Source organism: Carassius auratus, chromosome 20 (genome assembly GCF_003368295.1).
Source record: "Carassius auratus strain Wakin chromosome 20, ASM336829v1, whole genome shotgun sequence".
Taxonomy (NCBI): Eukaryota; Metazoa; Chordata; class Actinopteri; order Cypriniformes; family Cyprinidae; genus Carassius; species Carassius auratus.
The window spans coordinates 745,129-766,925 of NC_039262.1; the positions used below are offsets into that span (position 1 = coordinate 745,129).

Below are 21,797 nucleotides of genomic sequence, written 5' to 3' on the forward strand. Positions count from 1 at the left end.
ATAATTTTTATTAATTTTGATGTGTTTCTGTCATTTTTATTATTAGTTTTTTTATTTTTTAAGTTTTAGTTTTAGCTATTTTACATCAAGTTAGATCATTCAAGAATCATGAAATTTTGGTATTGAGTCTAAAACGTGTTACTGAAAAGTGTGAGGGATCAGAACAAACAAGCTTTAATGATTTTTCCCACTATTTGTTTTGGCTGGTTTAATTCCTTCTTTGCATTGGGTTTTAGGAACATAGAACTGCATGTACTTGATAAAAAATACAGTAAACAGTCATATTGTGAATTATTTATTTATTTTATATTTATGAAGTAATATTTTTGTATGGCAAGATATCCAATTTGGATTTTGATAAAATATGTCATTTTCCCTTTGTGCAGTAGAGCACTTTAGATAACAGCACATAAAACCTGTGCCCCTAAAATCTCTTCCTACCTCTTTTAGTGTTTCTGGCTCTAGGGTTATCTCTGTCTCTGTTTCCAAAGCATAATCGTTTGCCTCCAAATAAGGCTGTTCCTCGTGCAGTTCATCATAGGCTTTTTCCCTGCATTCCTCTAGTCTCACTGCTTTTTCTCGTCTCTCGTGATAAAACCAACCAAAGGCACCGTGAATAGTTTCAGTAAACAATTTAATGTTATGTGTACAGCCGTGCTTGTAAAACCAAACACTTTCATGATCTACATGCCAAACAAACCTGTTCTGTACCATGAACACTCTTGTGAACCATACTGAGAGCTGGTTTACAGCTGAGGAGAGATGGGTAAATAGAGAGATTCTGAGGTTTAAGCTAATGTACACCGAGAACATATGCTGCACGACTGGCCTCTATCTATATGGACATCTTTAGTCACTCCCTGTCCACATCCACTGTTCCGAGAAAACCACTACGGGGCCAAAAAAGGTGTCAAGCCTGATTGAGCAATCAGCTGCACTAAGACTAGGCTCATTTATGTCATAGATGTCATGCTCCCCATGTAGTAGACATCCTGCATCACCCAAACAAATGGGACTGCTCAATTACCCTTTCTCAACATTTTTCATTGCTATAAAAAAAAAGTTTTAACATTTAAACATTTCTCATTGCCAGAAAATGTCACGACATTTGAATTAACTACTTTCTGCTCCTATTGGACTGTCAGCAGAAATTCAACATTACAGTGCAACATAAGCTAAAGAGAACAAATTTTTGTGCCATTGTTACAACTAGTCTAAAAGCCACCGTGTGCCTAATGCATTCATATTTGCTCACAATTATAAACAATTTTGCATGTTTAATGAACCTATTGTGTTATATTGTTGTACCTCTATTGTTGAAAGAAAAAGGTTATTCCTTGAAGAGCCAGCAGATGGTGCACTTGGGTTAATTCATTCTACATTTGCCCACTTAATAACAAAAAGAAAAGAAAAACTCAAAACAGCTGTGATAATATTATATAATGCATAACAATTCATATTATTTTATACAATAAAAAATAATAGTGAACTTTCCATCTAGTTTCTTCCTATCCTCACGCAGAATGCACCCGCACATATGCTAATAATTAGCCTAATTTTGATCAATCTCTAAGTAGGCTACCACGCAAGTCGGCCAAACAAAAATTTAAATGCCAAAATTTAGAAATTGCTGTTTATGTACACTGTTTATGTACACTGTTGTTCCTGTTATCAATTGCTGTTTATGTAGTTCCCTATTTCGCATCTAGATCGGTATTTGCTCATGATGTTAGGCTTGTGAAATCAAAACAGATGACATCATGCCGGACGTCAAAACGTGAAATCTGTCTTTTATTCCCACCAGACTGTCTTGGCTGCAGAAGAATACAGCAGATGCAATTCCCACTGATGTCTGTATCTGCTATGAGATCACAAATGTAAGCAAACATTACACAGCTCCATAGAGGAAAATAAACTAAAATAAATATACATCATAGTATTTTTAAACACGACTACACTTAAATATAGGCCTACTTAAAATATAAATACACTGTTGGTTAAATAAAACATCCAAATGTAACACTTTTTTGACAAAAATATGATTTTGTTTTAATATATCACAGTAGGCTATATAATAAATTAGGATAATACTTAGTTTGCTTAAGACCTGCTGGAATAATTGCTTCTGATTGGTCAATCGCCGTATTCAGCGAAAATCTCCGCTCGTCCAGGAAAGCAATAATCTTTGAGGAAACTCCGCGATCCAGCGCTGTTTTTTCCTTTCAAAGTAAATTCAAATAACTGTATGGCGCCATCTATCGCCTCAAATGGTAACTAGCGGGATTCAGCATGGTACCAGTACTCAACATGGCCTTGGATTGTTGTGAAAAAAATGATCGCTTTGATTGACTGCTAAACTTAGTCTCAGTCTCAAGAAAACAACAACACTGAATAAGATACAGGTAAGACAAACAAATAGCTAGATGATAGAGAAGTTAACAGAGGATGACATGTAACTTGAATCAGCATTCGTCTGTGGCCCAAACTGATTGTTATCTCATTAGTATTGGGCTATTTTCACTTATAGCCTATTATAATTCATCTGTATAATAATTTGTCAGATGAGCCTATAGCCTATAGACAAATATTTTATTTTAAATTAATTTGAATATTATTTGTAAAGCCTGTGTGTGTTTGTGTGTTTCACATTCTATTGATTAGTCCAAGATGTAGAATCAATTAAATCTCTTTATTGATTTGCCTCATTTTCTGTGTATTAGTCATCATGATTAGATGCAAGATGAATGCAAATTTGATCTAAAGATAAAATGCTAGTTAATGCAAGTTAAACCTTATCAGTATTCAGTTCTTCCAGACAGGGAATCGATACTCTTTCTGAATTTAGAATTAAGATTTGCCAAAATCTCTGTCTCTCCTGAGCTTTGCACATTCCTCTGAGCAGCTGCTCTGTGACTTGTATGACTGAATATATATATATATATATATATATATACATATTTTTTAACACTGTGCTTTCTAATGAAAGTGTTTTGTGGGTAGAATATCTCTCTGGGTCAAGGGCGTCATACATTTTCATTAGTATAGTTGTGTGTGAGGCTGGTGGGTGGTTGGCTTCCTGACTCTTGAATATGGCCTCACTCCAAGCTCCCTGCTCCTCAGGCTAATATTTCTGAGGCTCATTGCCAACGGTGTGACTCAGTCCGATTATGACTAAATAAGGAAGTCCAGTTTATTTGCGAGCAGAAAATAAAAGTTAAGCTTCTTAATCTCCACTATTTATACCGTCAGATAAAAATAGTTTTATTTGTTCACCCTCTGCTGCACCATAGGCTAATAGCCTACATCTCATCAGTTCAGGATAGATGGATGCCAAAAATATGTAACCACTGTACAGACTGCTGGTCTGAATTACTGACTGTTTTCAGTGTCTCAATGTCAAGAGGAAGTAATTTTGGAAAAAAAAAATGGATAAGGTTATTAGACCAGGAGTGGTTCTGGGGTGAGTGGAGATCCGGGGCTTAGCCCAGAAAAAATCCATGTATGTGACTTATTATTTTAATTAAATCAGAAAGATTTACCTTGTTTAAAACAAAAACAATAAAAACAAAAACAATGAAAAAAAATGTTTATTTAAAGTAGCTATTGAGGAAAATACATTTGATTTTTGCAAACAAAAATTAAGAATTGCCAAACAAGTGAAACAGCGTGAAAGCAATACATATTTTCCATGCAATACATATTTTCCATGGTCATATCTATTAATTTATTTGCAACGCTGCTTTTATTTTGCGTGTCAGTCTAGTTTGAGCTTTCGATAGCATTTTTCCTTTGCGCTTCACTTTTCTTCACGTCTCTCTTTGTGGCACTGTTTTGACGTGGGGGCGAAGTCAATGGACGGGGGCGTGTAAAACATGCCTCCATGGAAGTGACGTCATCGGCCCGAGACGCAGCTCACTGATCCAGGTCCTGTCATGATGAGCAGAGACTTTCGAGTAAATCGTTTATTTTTATTCAGTAGCATTAAAACATTCATGTTTTCGTTTTATTTACTTTATTAACAAATGTATGTGTATTAACAGCGTTTGTTCAAGTTAAAGAAGTTGTTAACATGAACATCTGCTGTTTATTTCTCTCGATGTGCACACTTTTATAGCATTATGTGTATTGGGATCGCAAATCATTTGAGTCAGTTCGGGAGTTCGTAGCGGGTTCGCGAATTATTTGAGTCAGTTCGGGAGTTCGTAGCGGGATCGCGAATCATTTGAGTCAGTTCGGGAGTTCGGAACTGGATCGCGAATCATTTGAGTCAATTTGGAGATGAATCAGCTCTGGAGTTCGTAGCGGGATCGCGAATCATTTGAGTCAATTTGGGGATCTCGAATCATCTGAATAATTTCGGGAGTTCGTAGCGGGATCGCGAATCACTTGAGTCAGTTTGGGGATCGCAAATCATTTGAAGCAGTTCGGGGGTTCGTAGCGGGATCGCGAATCATTCAATTTGGAGATCGTGAATCATTTGAATCAGCTCGGGAGTTCGTAGCGGGATCGCGAATCATTTGAGTCAATTTGGGAATCGCGAATCATTTGAATAAGTTCGGGAGTTCGTAGCGGGATCGTGAATCACTTGAGTCAGTTTGGGGATCGCAAATCATTTGAAGCAGTTCGGGAGTTCGTAGCGGGATCGTGAATCATTTGAGTCATTTGACTCCAGTTTGGGAGTTGGAGCGGGATCGCGAATCATTTGAGTCAGTTCGGGGATCGCAAATCATTTGAATCAGTTCGGGGGTTCATAGCGGTTTCGCGAATCATTTGAGTCAGTTTGGGGTTTGCAAATCATAGCTGTATATGGATAGGCATTTTTAACTAATTTAGTAGCTAATTACGTTTTCCACGCTTGTTTAAGTGTGAAATGTGAACTCGTATTTTTTGTTTTAATGATGTGCCTTTTAACAGTATCAAGTATATTCAAAAAACTAATCATATCGTGCCTAAAAAGTGCATGCATCTAGGCTAATGTGTGCGTTCTTTCACTGCATTTTTCGGTGTATTCAAATGCATTTATGAATGCATGTGAATGATCACAAAATTCAAGATATGAACCCCTTTGTGCCAAAAGAGTTCTTTCTTGTCATTACAGAACCTTTTTAGCATAAAAGGTTCTTTGGAGTTGAGTAAAGAACCCTATGGTTCTATATAGAACCCCAATGATCCCTTTCTTCTAACAGTTTGTTGTCATTAGACTTTGTCAGTGCATTAAACAAGAGAGACATTAGGTGGCAACTATTCACTGTGAAAGAACAGAACTTGCTTTAAAGGTTAGTTCACCCAAATATTAAAATTATGTCTCACCCCAGTGTTAATTTTGACACGAAATTTTAATTTAGTTTTAGTCTTAGTCTTTTGACTATAATTCTTTTTAGTTTTAGTCAAGTTTTAGTCATCTGATTTGTTTTAATTTTAGTCTTATTTTAGTCGACTAAAATTGCTTGGTATTTTAGTCGACTAAAATAAGACTAAAATCAATAACAGATTTACTAGACAATTTTTTACAGGTGGTATAGGAAACAAACTTAACCAAAATATATAAAACACAAATTCAACTTTATTTCAACACAACTGTGTCTTTATTTCGATTCAAAAGCTTTTATGCAGCAACAAACACTGTCATGATAATGTAAACAATAACTAGCTGCCAATTGACCATCAATAAAAGAAACATAAAGTTAGGTCCAGGACCTTAAAGCTTACAGCTGAGCTGAACAATAAGTGCATACGTTTAAAGTAAATATTTAATAAGTTGGCAGCTAGGTGGATATAAAAAAGTAACAAGATTTTATAAGGTATTCATTTGTCTAGCAATATTGTATGTTTTAAATACTACAATATTGCTAGATTTGAATGTATAATGATAGTATGTGAACATTCATGTTTCACATGACGAATATAGGAATATTTGTGATATTGTCAACAAGTAGAACATTATAAAATATACTAAACATTAGTATTAATCAAATGTATTTATCATGATATTACGTATTAGTATTGTGCTCTCATCTAACTTGAAGAAGGGGCTATTTTACAGTACTTTTCAGTTCGTAATATTTAATGCTACAACATCTACGCACTGCAGTCTTCCAATTTTGCTTAGCCCAATAAACAAAAGAACATCGTTGTGAAATTACATTTGAGAAAATGTCCGGGTGGCTCGTCTGTAAATGTCTTTTCAAATTGGTGGTGTTCTTGCCACGAATGAGCGCTCCGCGTGCTTTACACTTTGTTTTGTTTTGTTCGTCGTCAAACGTGAAGTGAGCTGTGGACATTTTGTCGCTCTTTTAGACATCACCTCTTCGAATGCCGTCTTCCCGGGAGCTCATTTAAAAACTGAAAACCTTCGCTTCACGTCTCAATAAGTCATTCTCTGATTGGTTCTCTTCTCTCATGCAGTCTCGCCTGTTCCGTTTTGCCGGTTCTTTTGTTCATTCCTCGCATCTCTCCCGTCTGCTGATTTGATTTTCGTCACAGTCTATTTTCGTCTCGTCCTTTATTCGTTGACGATAATGTCAATCAATTTAGTCATAGTTTTAGTCTCCATCAGTGCCTTCTATTTTAGTTTTCGTTTCGTTTTCGTCCACAAAAATATATTCGTGACGAAAATAATGACGAAAATATTTAGTCAACGAAATTAACACTGTCTCACCCTCAGTTCATTTTCAGGACACAGTTTAAAGGTCCCCTTCTTCGTGATCCCATGTTTTAAACTTTAGTTAGTGTGTAATGTTGTTGTTAGAGCATAAATAATATCTGTACAATTCTAAAGCTCAAAGTTCAATGCCAAGCGAGATATTTTATTTAACAGAATTCGCCTACAAAAAAACAACCCGTTTGGACCACATCCCTCTAGTTCCTGCAGTAATGATGTCACTAAAACTGTTTTTTGACTAACCTCCGCCCAATGAATTCACAAAAAGGGGGCATGGTCTTGTTGCGCTCCGACGGAGAAGGAGGAAGTGCTGCGTTTGTGTGTGTCGCCATGTGGTCGAAACACTGTTATTTTCATCTCAGAGTCCAATCATCTTTGTTTGGCCTTCCCAGGAACGCTGTGCTTGGAGACTAATGGTTACAATTTATGTTTAGCTCGGTTCCAGAAAATTATAATCAACATGTAAAACTATATGCAGCACATTTTGCTGAGGACAGCTTGCTGAGGACAACTTCCTCAATCTCAATCAGTTTAATGCCGGATTCGCACAAAGATTTTTCTTGAAAGATGGAGCAGTTCCCTCTTTCTCTTTGTTTTTTTCGAGTATGGCTCTGTGTGACGTTAGATGGAGCGGAATTCCTTATATGGGTCCTGAGGGCACATCTGCCGGAAGAGCGCGTGCTCCCGTATAGCAGAGCACTGAGAGGCTGAGCACAGACAATCACTGATCAGAGCGAGAGCGTCGTGAAATGTCACAAAAGGAGTGTGTTTTTGGTTGCCTGGGCAAGACAACCCTGCACAGATTACCAAAGAAAAAACAGCATTAAGGGAACAGTGGATGGAGTTTATTTTTTACAGAGCATCAACGGAGTTGTGCAAGTGTTTGTTCCCTGCATTTCAAAGATTCTTGTTTTGCAAACAAGGCCCAGTTTGACGACGGTGCGAGTCGTTGCTGCTGCTGCTCTCGTTCAGTTTCAGCCTCGGGATCTAATTCTGGATCATAAATAAACGGCTGAATCTGACTGTTAGCCATGGTTTGTTTTGGATGATGTTTTTTTCCTCAAGGTAATGTCACAGCTTCCAAACGCTCTCAACGCAAAAGCCTACTCGCGCTTGTGATTCTTTAGCTCCGCCCACACGTCACGCCTCCAGCCGGTCGTGTTTTTCCGGGAAAAATCGGTACAGACTATCTTTCTCTTATGAATATAATAAAACTAAAGACTTTTTGGAGTTATGAAGGATGCAGTACTACTCTGTAAATACTCAAGATTAACAGGATATTGAGTGAAAACGAGCATTTCACTCCCCCTTTAAGTTTGTGCGTTTAACAGTTTCTGTAACTTATTACACAAAGGGCAATGCTGTTTAGCTTTGGGAATTAGATGTTAGGGCTGTGCAAAAAAACGAATGCGATTTTCATCTCGTCAGTAAAAACGCTCCTGTGATTATAAGTACATCTCCAGCACAGGAGGGCAGCCTGCGCTCAGCTGCTGTCGAATCACAACACAGGAACCGCTGGCACAATCAGAACTCCTTACTTATTTCTGAAGGAGGGACTTTATAGAACAAGGAAGTCATCAGCTCGTTTTTATGACAGTGAAAACAACGGTATACAGATAGGTGAATTGTGTGAAAAATACTGTGTTTTTTTTAACATGCGAAACATGAACACGTTATATTGCACACTGTAAATCAAAGCTTCAAAAAAGCGTGCAAAATGGGATGTTTAATATATTTTAGATTTAGTCCGAGAGCTTTCTGTACCTCCGTTGAAAATGTATGTACGGTATACTGTCCATGTCCAGAAAGGTAATAAAAACATCTTCAAAGTAGTCCATGTGACATCAGAGGGTCAGTTAGAATTTGTTGAAGCATCGAAAATACATTTTGGTCTAAAAATAACAAAAAATACGACTTTATTCAGCATTGTCTTCTCTTCTGGGTCTGTTGTGAGTGGGTTCACGACGCTGCTGATGTGTTTTCTGGTGCGGCCAAAGTCGTATGTCAGCAGCATCACTGCAGTGTTGTAAACATAGACAGTAAAAGAAATGGACACAGCAACCCCATTGGATTCAACGGAGACAAGTGAAGTCAATTAGAAGCACTTACTTCCTGGGGGTCGGCCGTACTGCACAGACTCAAACTGAGCTTGATGACGTGGATGTCACGTGAGCAACCTGTAAGTCTTCTAATCGCTGTGCAAGTATAAAAACTAACATTTTGTAAACACAATGTTAAATATGAAAAAATAGTATTAACTTTAAAATTTGTGAAAGGCTACATTTATTATTTTCTTAATCTGTAATGAATTAATCTATAAAATCGGCAGTTATACAAACATCCATAAGTAAAAACCAAACCATGTGTATTTTTTTTAAATTGATCTGGTAAAATTGTACAAGCAAGAATAATAATTCATTGCTGCATTAAGATTGCAAACATACAGCAGGGTTGAGCAGTGTAAATGCTCCTTGTGCAGCAAGGCCTTGACATTACATAATGCAACAGGGTCAATGTCACTGGTTTCAGAGATTTATTTTCTTAAAGAGACAGAGTACACTCTGAAGACATTTGCAAAACATTTTTACACAGCAATGAGCTTAGCTTACATTACAGTGAACCGCTATATCACCGAGATATGGGAGATCAAGCCAAACAAACAAGAGAAGAAAAAACTAAGTAGCTACATTTAGTGTTCTTGTGCAAAATGTAACAAAATATAAATATAAGTATGCGTATGACACCACAAGAAATTCCCACAGTTTTCATCTCTCACAAATATGGCATGAAATGTAAAAAAACATTGAGGGCAAGGACTTGGTCAGTTTTGTTTGTTCTCTGTAATACAGCACCATAAACAGCAGGGGAAGCCCTACTTCCATTTTTAAGCTCGTGTAGGGAGAAAGTACATCTGGCTTTAAGATTTACTTTGGAAACATTTAATTTTGGGGAGAATAAATAAACCCGAAACCTCTTAGACCTAATTAAAGCTGCTGTAAGCAATTGTATTTACGCCTCTAAAAGCAAAAATATTTTTGGTTTCCAAACAAGTCTCCTTTTTCTTTCATTATCAGGCACAGTGACACATCTTGTGGTAGATGTCGTTACTACACCATTATTATGGCAAGAAGAATGTTTCTTGAAAGTAGCCATGTGTTAAAAATAAAAGTGATACTTTCCTCTCTCTTGTCTAACAAACAGCCATTTTTAGCGAGTAGAGAGAAGTGTTATTTTTCCTAGCAAGTGTTTCATTGTATTATGTGTTTTTATATGTGTCACATTTTTAGGGCTGTCATTTTTTCATATAGGCCTAATTAGATATTTTTCTCTCTCTTGGCTAAAAAGCAGCAAGTTTGTGGCTGATTACAGAACCAGAAGAAAAGTATTATTTCTCCCATAGTCAGGTAGCGAGAATAGTTTGTGTGTCCTATGCCTATTAAAAATCACTTACAGCAGCTATGAATTGACCCATTTCATTTTTTCCTACCCATTTTAAGCATGTTTAGGGAACTGTGGCTGTGGGACAGGGATTTGAGAAATGTTTCCACAGCACCCGTTAACCTTTTGTCCTCTCTGTTCCTTTTGCATTCATAAAAGGTCATTTAGCAACAGCGAAATCTCGCCATAAATAAATTATGGGTAAAAACATGTGGTGACATTTGGTTGTAGGCCTCTCGATAACCCCTCTGCCTTCACTGTGACTGGAGTGCGTCGCGTTGACGTCCCGACGTGTAGGTCTGCCCTAGGTGTTCCTGTCCCAGGGCTAAATCAACAACTATTAATCACTGATTGCGTTTATGCTGTTGGCAGCGCATGGTTTCCATACTGACCAACAAATTAGTTTTTATCTCCAGCGATATTTTGCTTGGAGGATTATCTCATTGTTTGGGGGTATGCCGAGATGGTTCATTTGCATGGCAAATAGTCATGCAAACAACAATCACCTCTCTCCAACATAAAGCGCTCTGAAGGGTAGCGAGTCAGCTTTCGGAGGCACTGCATCGAGCGGCGCTTTCAGGCACTTTTCAAAGGAAGAACAACATTACTTAAGGCTCTCGTGACTATTCACATTGTTTGAACTTGCGTGGAATGGTTGAAATTTTTGGTCGACAGATGCAAGTTAAGGTGACAGCGTGTTTGTAAAACATGGTATTTTACCTCGTAGAAGAGTTATTTTAAGTCACTTTAGCCATTTCAAGGTTGGTGTTTGCAGCTCTTACGTTTTTTTTACGAAGACAAAAATTAGTCGAGACTGTGGGAACTTGAAAACATACAAGCTGGTAATGACAGATTTAAAGTCTTTTTGAATGGGAGCCACTTCCTGAGAAAAACCTTGGCACTCAGTTATTATTTTAGGCTGGTTGGGCATAGGGCTGAGTTAAAACTTAGATTTTCCAATTAATCCTGATCTTTATTTGAATGGTTCCAATTTCAATTCTTAATATTGCACCGCACTTCCCATCCTACAGATGGCACTGTGTTCTATGACTAAAATCCCATCAAGGAAAATGTAAAAGAAATGTAAAATGTAAAAGAATAGCAGATTCAACTGCAAAATAATAATGATAGAGGAACAATGTCCTTAGAATAACATTCAAAACTACTTTTTTCCAATTGATGAATGATAAAAACAATTGAGAGCCAATCAGAAAGATGGCAGGAGTCATCTTTCTTATTCCTGAATATTAATCTTATTAGTGTATCTTAGTGACTTGGCAAAAACACATAGCGTGAGTGCTTGTTAGCAGGAGCGAAACAGAATCTTGTTTAAGTAGAACATCTAAAAAACAATCGCAAACTTTAAGCTTGATTCCCAAAATTACTTGTTTCTTTCTAGTGAATCAAAAACACGTGGCATGCCTAGTGTAGCTCAAAAGATGAATTACTAGTTTAAATGAGTCAAAAACACTCCCCTGAATATATTTTCTGACATTATTAGCAGAGAGAGAATAGACAGTATAAGCAAAATGCTGTATACTGAAATAAATCGGAATCGTATTACATAAAAATGAAGTCCGAATTGAATCGAGAATTTGTGAATTATAATCAATTGGAAAATCTGTGTTGATACCCAGCCCTACTTATGCACAAAAATGGAAATTGAATTTGAGGAATGTCAATATGAAGAATTTAAATATAAAGCACAACATAAGACCATCCACCAAATGGAAAACTTTTGTTCTATTAACGGCACTAAGTATAAATGATGTATTTTAACACTACTTACATTGTTAACAGGGTAAAAAACTATAAAAACAACCAATGTTGTTAGATTCCTGCAAATATAAAGATTTCAAACATCTAGTGGTCGATCTGATTGTTATAAGTTTCCAAATTTAGATTTTTGTTTCAAAGAAAAATGATCTCTAGGTGTAAAATAAAAAAGCAGCATCTAAAAACAAAATCACAGAGTAAAACATAGCTGTAGGGGCTTTACACTTTTCCGTAACACTAGCATGTTGAAAAGAACGCACATTAAGGGAGTGTGGCTTTAAGATTCACCTGCCTGTTAAAGCACTAGCTGCAAAAATCCTATTCACACATGTTCTGAACTAAAACACTGGCATTTACACTATATGTACAGCATCTACAAGTTTACAAACATACACACTCTTTTTTTTTTAAAGGACATTGCGCATTGGCATTTTTGTTTGAAGTTTTATAGTTTTGTTTAGATGGGACGATCGGTTAGGATTGCTTTAGGGGAACCCAGCGAGGTCTTGAACTGTAGTGCAGGAGGGAGAGAAGATGGAATCCTCTTACTCTAGTGGAGGTTTAGGAGTTAGCATATTGGAAATAATGTCTATGAGGTGGTCTAGGCCGTAGAGGTAGCCGTCTTCTCTGTTACCCTCCACCCAGGTGGCCCTGTGGCTCAGCTCCTGCCCCTCCGGCAATGGAGTGGTCTTCCCGAAGTCTATCATCCACACTTTTGCCTGCTCCCGTTTGTCATGGACGAAGAGTAGAGAACTGCCAATCACCTGAACACGAGAGATGGGAAGAGTTGGGACACACGCTCAACACGGAAATGCGGTAAGTGTCAGAGTCCATTCCTTGCGTGTTGCATCTTTACAAGACTTGAAATGGTTCACCACAAACACATGTGTAAACATGACACAATAGACACAAAGATCCTGTTTCCATAATGTTTGTGCAGCAAACATGCGCTCACTTATTAAACAGATATAACTGTGCACTGTTTTTCCAGCATACAGTTTGTTTTTGTTATCTATTAATGTGAATAAATTAAGCTCTGTGTTTGCATAGCCTGTTCTACCTCCTTGTATCAAAACAAAGTTATGACACTGACGATGCTTTAAGTGTCCCTAGAATATTTGTCTTTAAAGTCCATTAAAAGAGGTTGTGTAACTCTTTGCATACAACCAAGTTGCTATTCTGGCTTCGGGCATCCAGAATAATCAGATAATTACTTCACAGCCGGTCTTTGCATAGATGCTAAAGTGTATTATTTTTCCACATTTTCACGTGCTATCATCACATGGGTGGGTAACAGGTGACATTTACTAATTCCTTCATGGTCTAACAGTAAGTATAGCTAATGTGTTTTAAGATGATAAAGAAAAGTGTGACTGTTTACCTCGTGTGTTTTGAAAAACGGTGAAATTTCCAAAGTGTCCTTGACCTCTATTAGTCGGTTCAGATAGGAATGCTGAGGGAAAAGAGACAAAGTGTAAGTGACTATAAAAATATAAAAATCACCACAATTGTAGTGTCACAAGTACTATATTTATGCAGAATAATATTGGCTGCATGTTGTAATATATATATATATATAATGAGAAAATAAGGCAAAGTAAATATACATGTATATGTACCATTTTGTTGTCTGCATCAAATTAAATGTACAAAGGTTATTTTATATACATAGAATGAATATTAAATGCAAGTGTCTACTTTAATATTTCAAATAACGTTTGTGAAAACAAAATGTCAAAATATGAATAAAATAAAATTCTACTGTCACTTAGTGTGACGTATAATTTATGAAAAAATGAAGCAACTTACATATTTTGACCTGTACTTATTTAAATATATAATGAAAAAGTGATCATACTAAATTTTGTTATATTTTAAATGATTAAAACTACTGTTACAAGAATGACATTTTTCAGCTTTTAAATGGGCGGCTGCTGATTATACATTTAGTGTGGAAATAAAAGCAGGTTCCTCTGTAAAATCTACAGCACATTTGTCAAACTAATCACAGAGGATCAGGATGCACATCAAGTTCCAGGACATACCGTGGACAAACATGGGGTTAAATAAATGCTCCATGAGGAGCCAAGGTTCTTTGGAACTGTTTGTCTATGAGGCTGAACTTTAAAGGAAACACCCCTGTTACAACACGGGAATCCTGCCATGAATATCATTTCTTTGTACTAGGTGCAAACATCTTATTAATATTTAAACCTGTTAGGATTACATTTACAGTACTTTAATGTCACAAGAATACACATGACAGTCATGTGTCAAGCACAGCATTATGCAAAGCGCTTTTTGTATTTGCATGTGTGTATTTCTCTGTAATATAATTAAGTTTGTGTGCAACTGGAAGAGTGGTTTCCCAGCCAGCAGGTGAGCTTTCGCTGCTTTCAAACAATATAACCCTGAAGGGGCTGCACCACACAAAGGAAACCCTTAGTTTCACAAACCACCCTGGGGGGTTAATGAAAGAGTGTAGCTCCACCTGTTACTCGCTTCCCTTCCGTGTGCCACAGGAGACTTTATAATCGACAGTAGGCCCTAAAGCACAAACACGAGCACCGGCTTACCAGGATGTTTTCGTTTCCTTTGACAAAGTCTTGGAAGGCTTCGGTCACTTGTTCTCGGGTCTTAGTCTTTTTAAAGTCCCTGTTTACTGTTCCATCCTCTTTCTGTAGAAGGGAAAGGGAAGAAGAATTGATTAATTGTGATTATGGAGACCCTTTCCGTCACTGAATAAAAAATAAACAGCTAATTGTGACTTTTTATCTCACAATTTTCTCAGATTTTGTCATTTTCAGAAATAAAGTTTCTTTTTTTTTTTTGGCCTCCGGATTTTTTGTTTATATCTGTATAGTAATTGATTACATGTTATCTAGATTACGTAATCAGATTCCAACAATTAAGGATTTATAATTAGATTAAAATACATTTTAAAACTTTATCAGACTACAGTTACTTGTTTATGGATTACATATTATTTACCCAATAGCAATAATTTATTTATAATTTAGTGTGGTCACTAGGGTGTTCTGGGCCGTTTCTAGGGTATTCTGGGTTGTTGTGTTCTTGCTGGTTACTAGGGTGTTTGGTAGTTGCTAAGGTATTCTATGTTGTGTTTGGGTGATTACTACTGTAGGTCAATGTAATGCGGTTGCTAAGGTGTTCCTGTTTTCTAGGTTGTTTATAGGGTGTTTAGGGTGGTTGCAAAGACTTGTTTAATTCTTTTATATTAATATAATAAAATGATTTAAATATTTGTTGAAAACCCCCCAAGGACAAGCAATAGTAACAGTGATGCGTGCTTTAGTAAACATCTCAGAGGCAACATAATACTGATGGACTGTGGGGATTTTAGTAAGACAATAGTCACAACAGGCATAGACATAATAAAACAAACAGCAGCCACAGACATAATACAAGTCTACCTATTATTCAGAAAATATTTTATTTAGAGCCGCCCAGGGCATCCCCCATCTGCGAAAAAAAGAGAAAGAGGGGAACCTGGGGCATTTGTGCTGATGGAAAGTGCAAAAGAAGAAGCAGTCTTTCTCTATTCATGCAGGACATCTGCAGAGCTCTTGTTAACAAAGATTTATTTTGGAAAATCATGACAGAGACCAAACACAAGCTTTCTAATCTCCTCTTCCGTGTGTAAATGGAATCATGGCTGCCTGGTTTGGCTTAATTACCTGAAGGTTTTCAAGCTTCCCTTAAGTCTTTTTGACATTTTCCATGAGGGTGTATTTAGGGCTGCGTGCGGTAGGCCGGAATTACAGAACTGAAATCATGTTGTGAGAGCTGCGGCCTGTCACTGACTGATGTTGAGCTCAAAGGACGTGCCACAAACAGGCCGTGTGTATGACAGGAACATTCAGACACAATCGACCTCTTGAAAAAGTCCAATCCTGCCCTTTCACCTCAGTCTGAATTCAGGGATCTAATTGTGAAGGTTGAAGGCTGCCGTGATTCCCCAGATACAAACAGCACTGTGCTTCCAAGAACCCTTTCATCAACTCATGGTTCAAGTTAAGCTCAATCAACAGCATTTGTCGTGGCATAATGTTCACTCTCACAAAATATAATTTCAGCTCGCCTTTTAAAAATGGCAAAAATCAAGGTACTGCAAGGCATAATGCATTTTTTTAAGATTTAAAAGCAGAAATGTGAAGCTTGCAATTTTATAAAACGCATTAATTGTAATTTTATAATGTATATTAATTCTTATATTAATTGCTGTGTGAAAGCTTGTCTGTTATTTGTCATAAGGGTAAATTTTTATGTACATCTGAATAAATAAACTTTCCATTGATGTATGGTTTGTTAGGATAGGAAAATATTTGGCCCGGGATACAACTATTTAAAAACCTGGAATCTGAGGGTGCAAAAAAAATCCAAATATTGAAAAATCACCTTAAGGTTGTCCAAATAAATATCTTAGCAATGCATATTACTAATCCAAAATCAAGTTTTGATATATTATATTAATATCTTCATGGAACATGATTTTTACTTAATATCTTAATGAATTTTGGCACTTAAAAAAATCAGCTAAAAAAATCAAGTGGCTATTGCTACAAATATACCCGTGCAACTTTGACAGTTTTTGTTGTCCAGGGTCACATTTGTGAAAGCATGGCTATTATTTGATATCATATTATATATCATAATTTTTATAGTTGTTCTATGGTGCTTTATTGTTCTGCCTATTTCCTGTGAATATAATGCTACATAGCAAACTACATACATTTCTTGTTTTTGTTATTATTTGAGTTCATAATCATAATTTTTCAGTCATTCTAGGGTTTATGGTATTTCATTATGATGGCAATTAATAAACTATAACCCTTATTTATATTTTTTAATAAATTGAGATCATTAGTAATCTTTGTGGCAATCAATATTATTGATTTAAACCTGGAATATTCCTTAAAAACCAAATACTTCAAATGAATAAGTAAAACCTAAAATCTCAAGCATGATTTATTTCAAACTTTCAGTTAAATGCGACCATGAAAATAGTGTGTAGTTGAGAAATCCAGTTGAAAAAAACACCATTCAAATAAGGATGTTGAAGTTTTCTCTTTTTCGCAATTTCACCTCATTTGTGGTGAACACAGATTTCAAAAGAAATTGTGAAATGAATGAACGTCTCACCTTGATTCCCTCGATCCGGAAGCCCAGCGTGGCGGTGGAGCTGATGGTTTCCCTCCACTGCATGTAGCGTGGCTTAGTGACTGCTTTCTGTTCGTGCTCCTGTGCCGTGGGTGCATCGGGGTCCACCTCGATCATCTTTTGGTACATGTCGGCTCTCAAGCTAGGCTTCTTCCTGGCTTTCGTCAGCTCCTCTTCTAGATACGTCCTGCAGGAGAAAAATGACCAAATGGCTCAGTTTCTCTCACTTAACTTGTTGCATCATCAATTATATTCTGTTGAAATTTGCAGTGTACAGTAAAATGCAGTTTATCTTATCAGCATGAAAAAGGCATGCAAGCTAAATATTTATCTTGATTTGTCTTGGAAAACACTGAAAAGCGTGCTGAATCTAAAAGCAATGCATTGTTTTGTTTGGACAGGCCAGCGGAGGTTCTGTTAATATCCTGACCATCTGGTTATCACTATATTTGTTCCATGTCCACGACTGTGATTCGGTCAGGCTTGCAACAGCAAACAAGAGCAGTCTCAGAAACAACAGAGAGTGAGAGTGGGGGGAAAAAGTGATGAGCGATGTGTATCAAGGTCTCCCTGCACCAGCAAAGCACAGCTATCTTTCGGCAGATTAGAGGACACAGAGCAGCTCCTCTGCTGAGTCTCTGGGGAGGGAGGTCCTGCTTCATGTTCTGTGGTGCTTGGAATGTATAACATCTGTACAAATAATGGGTCAAAGGAACTATTCATTTTAAAGTAACAGAGTGGACATGCTGTTGCATAAGTGTAAGATAAGAAAAGATGAAGATTCTGTCATAGCAAGGAGGGGGATTTCTGGTCTGATTATCTTCTATATTTTATTAACTAAGCACCCGTTTTATTGTAGTAGTATTTATATACAATTATAGTATTTATTCATTATTTTATAGTTTTTCATATTGTCAGTTTCCACATTACACTTAGTTTGTAAAAAAAAAAAAAAAAAAAGGTATGCTTATCTATATTTTCTTAGGTTTTTCTCTTTTTTTTTTTTGGGTGGGTCATATTTCTATTTACCTTTAATTACTGTACTCCAGTTTTCATTTGAGTAACTTTAGTACTTAAACATATTTTATTTTCATTTCTAGGTTAAGTTTTAGTTTTTTGCATTATAATTTTTTAAGTTGAAGTTAAAACTGAAGTTATAAGGATATACAGTACAAGGATATAGAGCCTTAATAAGTGGTTACTAATGTGTTGCCAGGGTAGTTGCTAAGTGGTTTAGGTTGTTACTAGATGTTTGCTGAGGTATCATGAATGTTTTAGGGTCTTATCGTACCTTACAGTTTGCAGAATCCTGCTGTATGGTTTCTAGGCTGCTCTGGGTCATCTTTAGGGTGTTTTAGGTTGGCTCTGGGTCATAGCTATGGTGGTGGTTTGGCTCTTTTCTAGTTTTTCTAAAGTAAAAGGTCAAATGAGACAGTGCAGCAACTGACCTGATGCCCATCTTGCAGTCCATGACACAGGGTAGGTCAAAGTCTGCCAGCAAGTCCTCCATCTGATTGTACCTCTCTCCATCCTTCTCTACATCTCCGTGGTAAGCAGGAACAAAGGGCTTTAGTACGTCTCTCATCAGCCTGTCGAGACATTGCTGCTCGCACTCACAGTGTTTCTTTAGGATACGACCATTGGCTCCTGCCTTGAAGTTGCCTGCAGAGAGACAAATAGCATAGCACTAGGGTGTTAAAATGTGGGCATTAGCATAAACTAACTTTCTACTATTGTTTTTTTTCCCATCTAGATTAAATGCAATTAACACTGAAAAGTTGCATGAAAAGTTATGCAATGTACTCCTCCATTTTTGATGCTTACCTGCATGGCCAGCCAACTGGATCCAAGGGTACTTCTTCTTGAAGGACATTACAAATGGTGACCAGTGCACCATGTTCTTGATCTTCTTCCATGATTTATGCTGTTCAATGACAAAAGTAAGCCAGATAAATTCCCAATTAAATTAAATGAAATTTAAGTGCTATAAAGCTACAGCAGTGTAGTTTAAACAGCATTTCAGTTTTTATGACCTTATAATGTAATTTATTCATCATATTACAAGACAAAAATAATTATATATGCAAGGCTACATTGAATGATCATTTATAATATTACAAAAGCTTTTCAACTTGCATCACAGGAATGAATCACTTTTTTTGAATTACTAAATTATTTTAAAATACATTAAAATTGATCAATTCTAATAATATTTCACTTCTTGTCAATGCTATATTGAAAAAAAAAACATGCCTGGAGGGAGATGAGTAATTACTTATATAAGGCGATTTGGCAGGTGGGGTTCATTTTCCTACAACAAAACCCAGACCAGCACACAATATGCGGGAGAATAAACAAACAGGTCTTTTGCATGTATTTCCATACGTTTACTGGCGCTCCTACAAGCAGTCAGTGCTGATATCATCGTTTACACAGCACAGTAAAGTGCTTTATGTGAAGCACTTAATGTACAAACATACATTCAGATTCACTACTGCACATAAAACCTGCAAATGAATAGGAAATCTGGGCAGTGTTTAAGCTTGTCTTCCTGCCAAGGTGAACCATTTCACCTGGAACCATCTCAAAATGTTCTTGCTCTATCTGGACATCCTGACAGCCTGCAGAAAACAGGCTGTTTTCCAGTTTGAGAGGAGCTGCTCTGTTCAACCATTACTCTGTTATTCCACTTCACTAAATGTCCTTGAGCGAGATTTCTTTGGCTCTCCCATGTTGGCATGGTAAACAAATTCTTTACTGTGCTCTCAGTGATAGATGGGGGGGTTTCCTTGGATTACCAGGAAAGCCTCTCTCCCCCCTAACCCCCCCACCCCATGCATTTTGAGCCAGCTTTCCCAGTAAGAGCGGTTCATCCCCGGGCACACTATAACCACAAATCAACACCTTCCAAATCTAGAAACTCGTCCAGCCAACAAACACAAGCCACAAAGTGTATTCAAAATCTGGCGAGTGACCCTTTGTCATGCATTTTGATTAAACAATAATAAATTGTCAGATTCAGTCATGAAAGTACTGAAGGTTCTAAAACACATTTAAAGGTGCAATACGTGATTGTCTAAAGAAACAGTTTTTGTTATGCTGGTTTTAAGTCTCTTCACATCCCTATAGCGATCATTAAGTTATTTGGTCTAAATGTATTTTTCTGTATTTATATATTGCGTAGGATCAAGAAATGTACGTCCAATCAAAATGCATGGCGCTTTAAAGGGGTCATATGTTGCTAAAAAGCACATTGTGTATTTGGTGTAATGAAATGTGTTTATGCGGTTTATGGTTAAAAAAACACATTATTTTCCACATACTGTACATTATTGTTTCTCCTCTATGCCCCGCCTTCTGAAATGCAGTTTTTTACAAAGCTTATTGTGATTGGCTGAATGCCTCAAGCGTGTGATGGAAATATTACACCCCTCACCATACTGCTATGGTGTGTCCCAGTCAGAAAACCGGCACGACAGGACAAAAACAATAAAATCCATTAACAATGAGGCATTTGTTGCATCCAGTTGGGACATAATTACTCATTATAATGACTTATACCCGGCCTGTGGCGACTGAGGAACGGCAGGTGGATTCGACGAAGGAGTGGACGGTGGCTTGCGGCAAAAACATGTGACGACCCCAAACTGGACTCTGCTTCGTCCACGGTGACGTCGTCCACGGTGACGTCGTCCACGGTGACATCCACAGCACAAAGTTGATGTATTTCCTTTCACAATGAAACATGCAGTGTCTCCACGACACGGCACCAGTTGCAACAGCGAGAATAAAAGGTACACCTTCTTTCTGTGCATGAACGTTTGGGCAGCGTTATGCAAATCTTCCCACAATCGTGACGTAGACATGTGGGGGGGGGGGGTGTTTAAATGAGCCATTTTAGGAGGGCTTGGACAAGTCTTAACTTTTATAAAGAATATCTCTTTGGATTTGAGACTTTTGTCTTTGCAACTTTACAGATCTTCTTTATGCACCAAGAGCTTGTAACACTCCAAAGGAGAAAATGTAAAACGCATCATATGACCCCTTTAAAGTAGACCATATGACTTGTGCATTATATTTTAAGTCTTCTGAAGCCATATGATCACTTTGTGTATAAAATGTTTTATAAAAATGTTTTTTTAATTATTCCCTTCAAATCTTTTTCTGTAGTAAACCTATAACTCCTGTGACCAGATCAGTGAGTTGAACTTTTAAACAAACGATTCGTTGAAAAGATTTGACTAAATGAAAGGTGAATGATTTGTTCAGAGACTGGAAGTCACTTCTTCTCACATGCAAAGAATAACTAGAGTGGATGTCAAGATTTTTTATTGAATACATTTCGGTCTGTTCCACATGCAAAGCTATCCTATGGCTTCAAGAGCCAGTGTGTGTTACATGGACCACTTTTAAGGTCATTTTGGAGCTCGACAGCCCAGTCCAAATTCATTTGTACACATTAACAAAAAAGGAACTTAAATTTGAGTTTTGGGGTTTTACATAAAAAAGTCATACAGGTTTAGAATGATGTGAGGGTGAATAAATGATGGCAGGAATTTCATTTTTGGATTAACTTTTCTGAAAGCTGTACATCTGGACGTCTCTGCTGAAAAGGTCTGATTTAAATTAGTCTAGAAAGAGGCCCATAAAAGGTATGAACGATCATCTGAGAGCAGCATGAGTTTTATCTGTCACATGAAGGTTGCCCTGTTCTGCTCCATTGGAGGAAAACAGTTCTTCT

General features: G+C 37.1%; 1 protein-coding gene across 3 annotated transcripts in view; it reads right to left on the bottom strand.

The window, feature by feature from the left end:
- Nucleotides 1-9,461: 9,461 nt before the first annotated feature.
- The window catches only part of LOC113120455 (inositol-trisphosphate 3-kinase B-like), a 33,546-nt gene continuing 21,210 nt past the window's right edge, over nucleotides 9,462-21,797 (bottom strand). For all 3 annotated transcript variants that reach the window (XM_026290273.1, XM_026290272.1, XM_026290274.1), the window contains exons 3-8: nucleotides 18,881-18,980; nucleotides 18,505-18,718; nucleotides 17,039-17,243; nucleotides 14,452-14,553; nucleotides 13,257-13,328; nucleotides 9,462-12,639 (exon numbers count right to left, since the gene is read on the bottom strand). In XM_026290273.1, coding sequence (XP_026146058.1) covers nucleotides 12,421-12,639; nucleotides 13,257-13,328; nucleotides 14,452-14,553; nucleotides 17,039-17,243; nucleotides 18,505-18,718; nucleotides 18,881-18,980 — 912 coding nt within the window. In that variant the 3' untranslated portion in view covers nucleotides 9,462-12,420. The remainder of the gene's footprint in view (nucleotides 12,640-13,256; nucleotides 13,329-14,451; nucleotides 14,554-17,038; nucleotides 17,244-18,504; nucleotides 18,719-18,880; nucleotides 18,981-21,797) is intronic.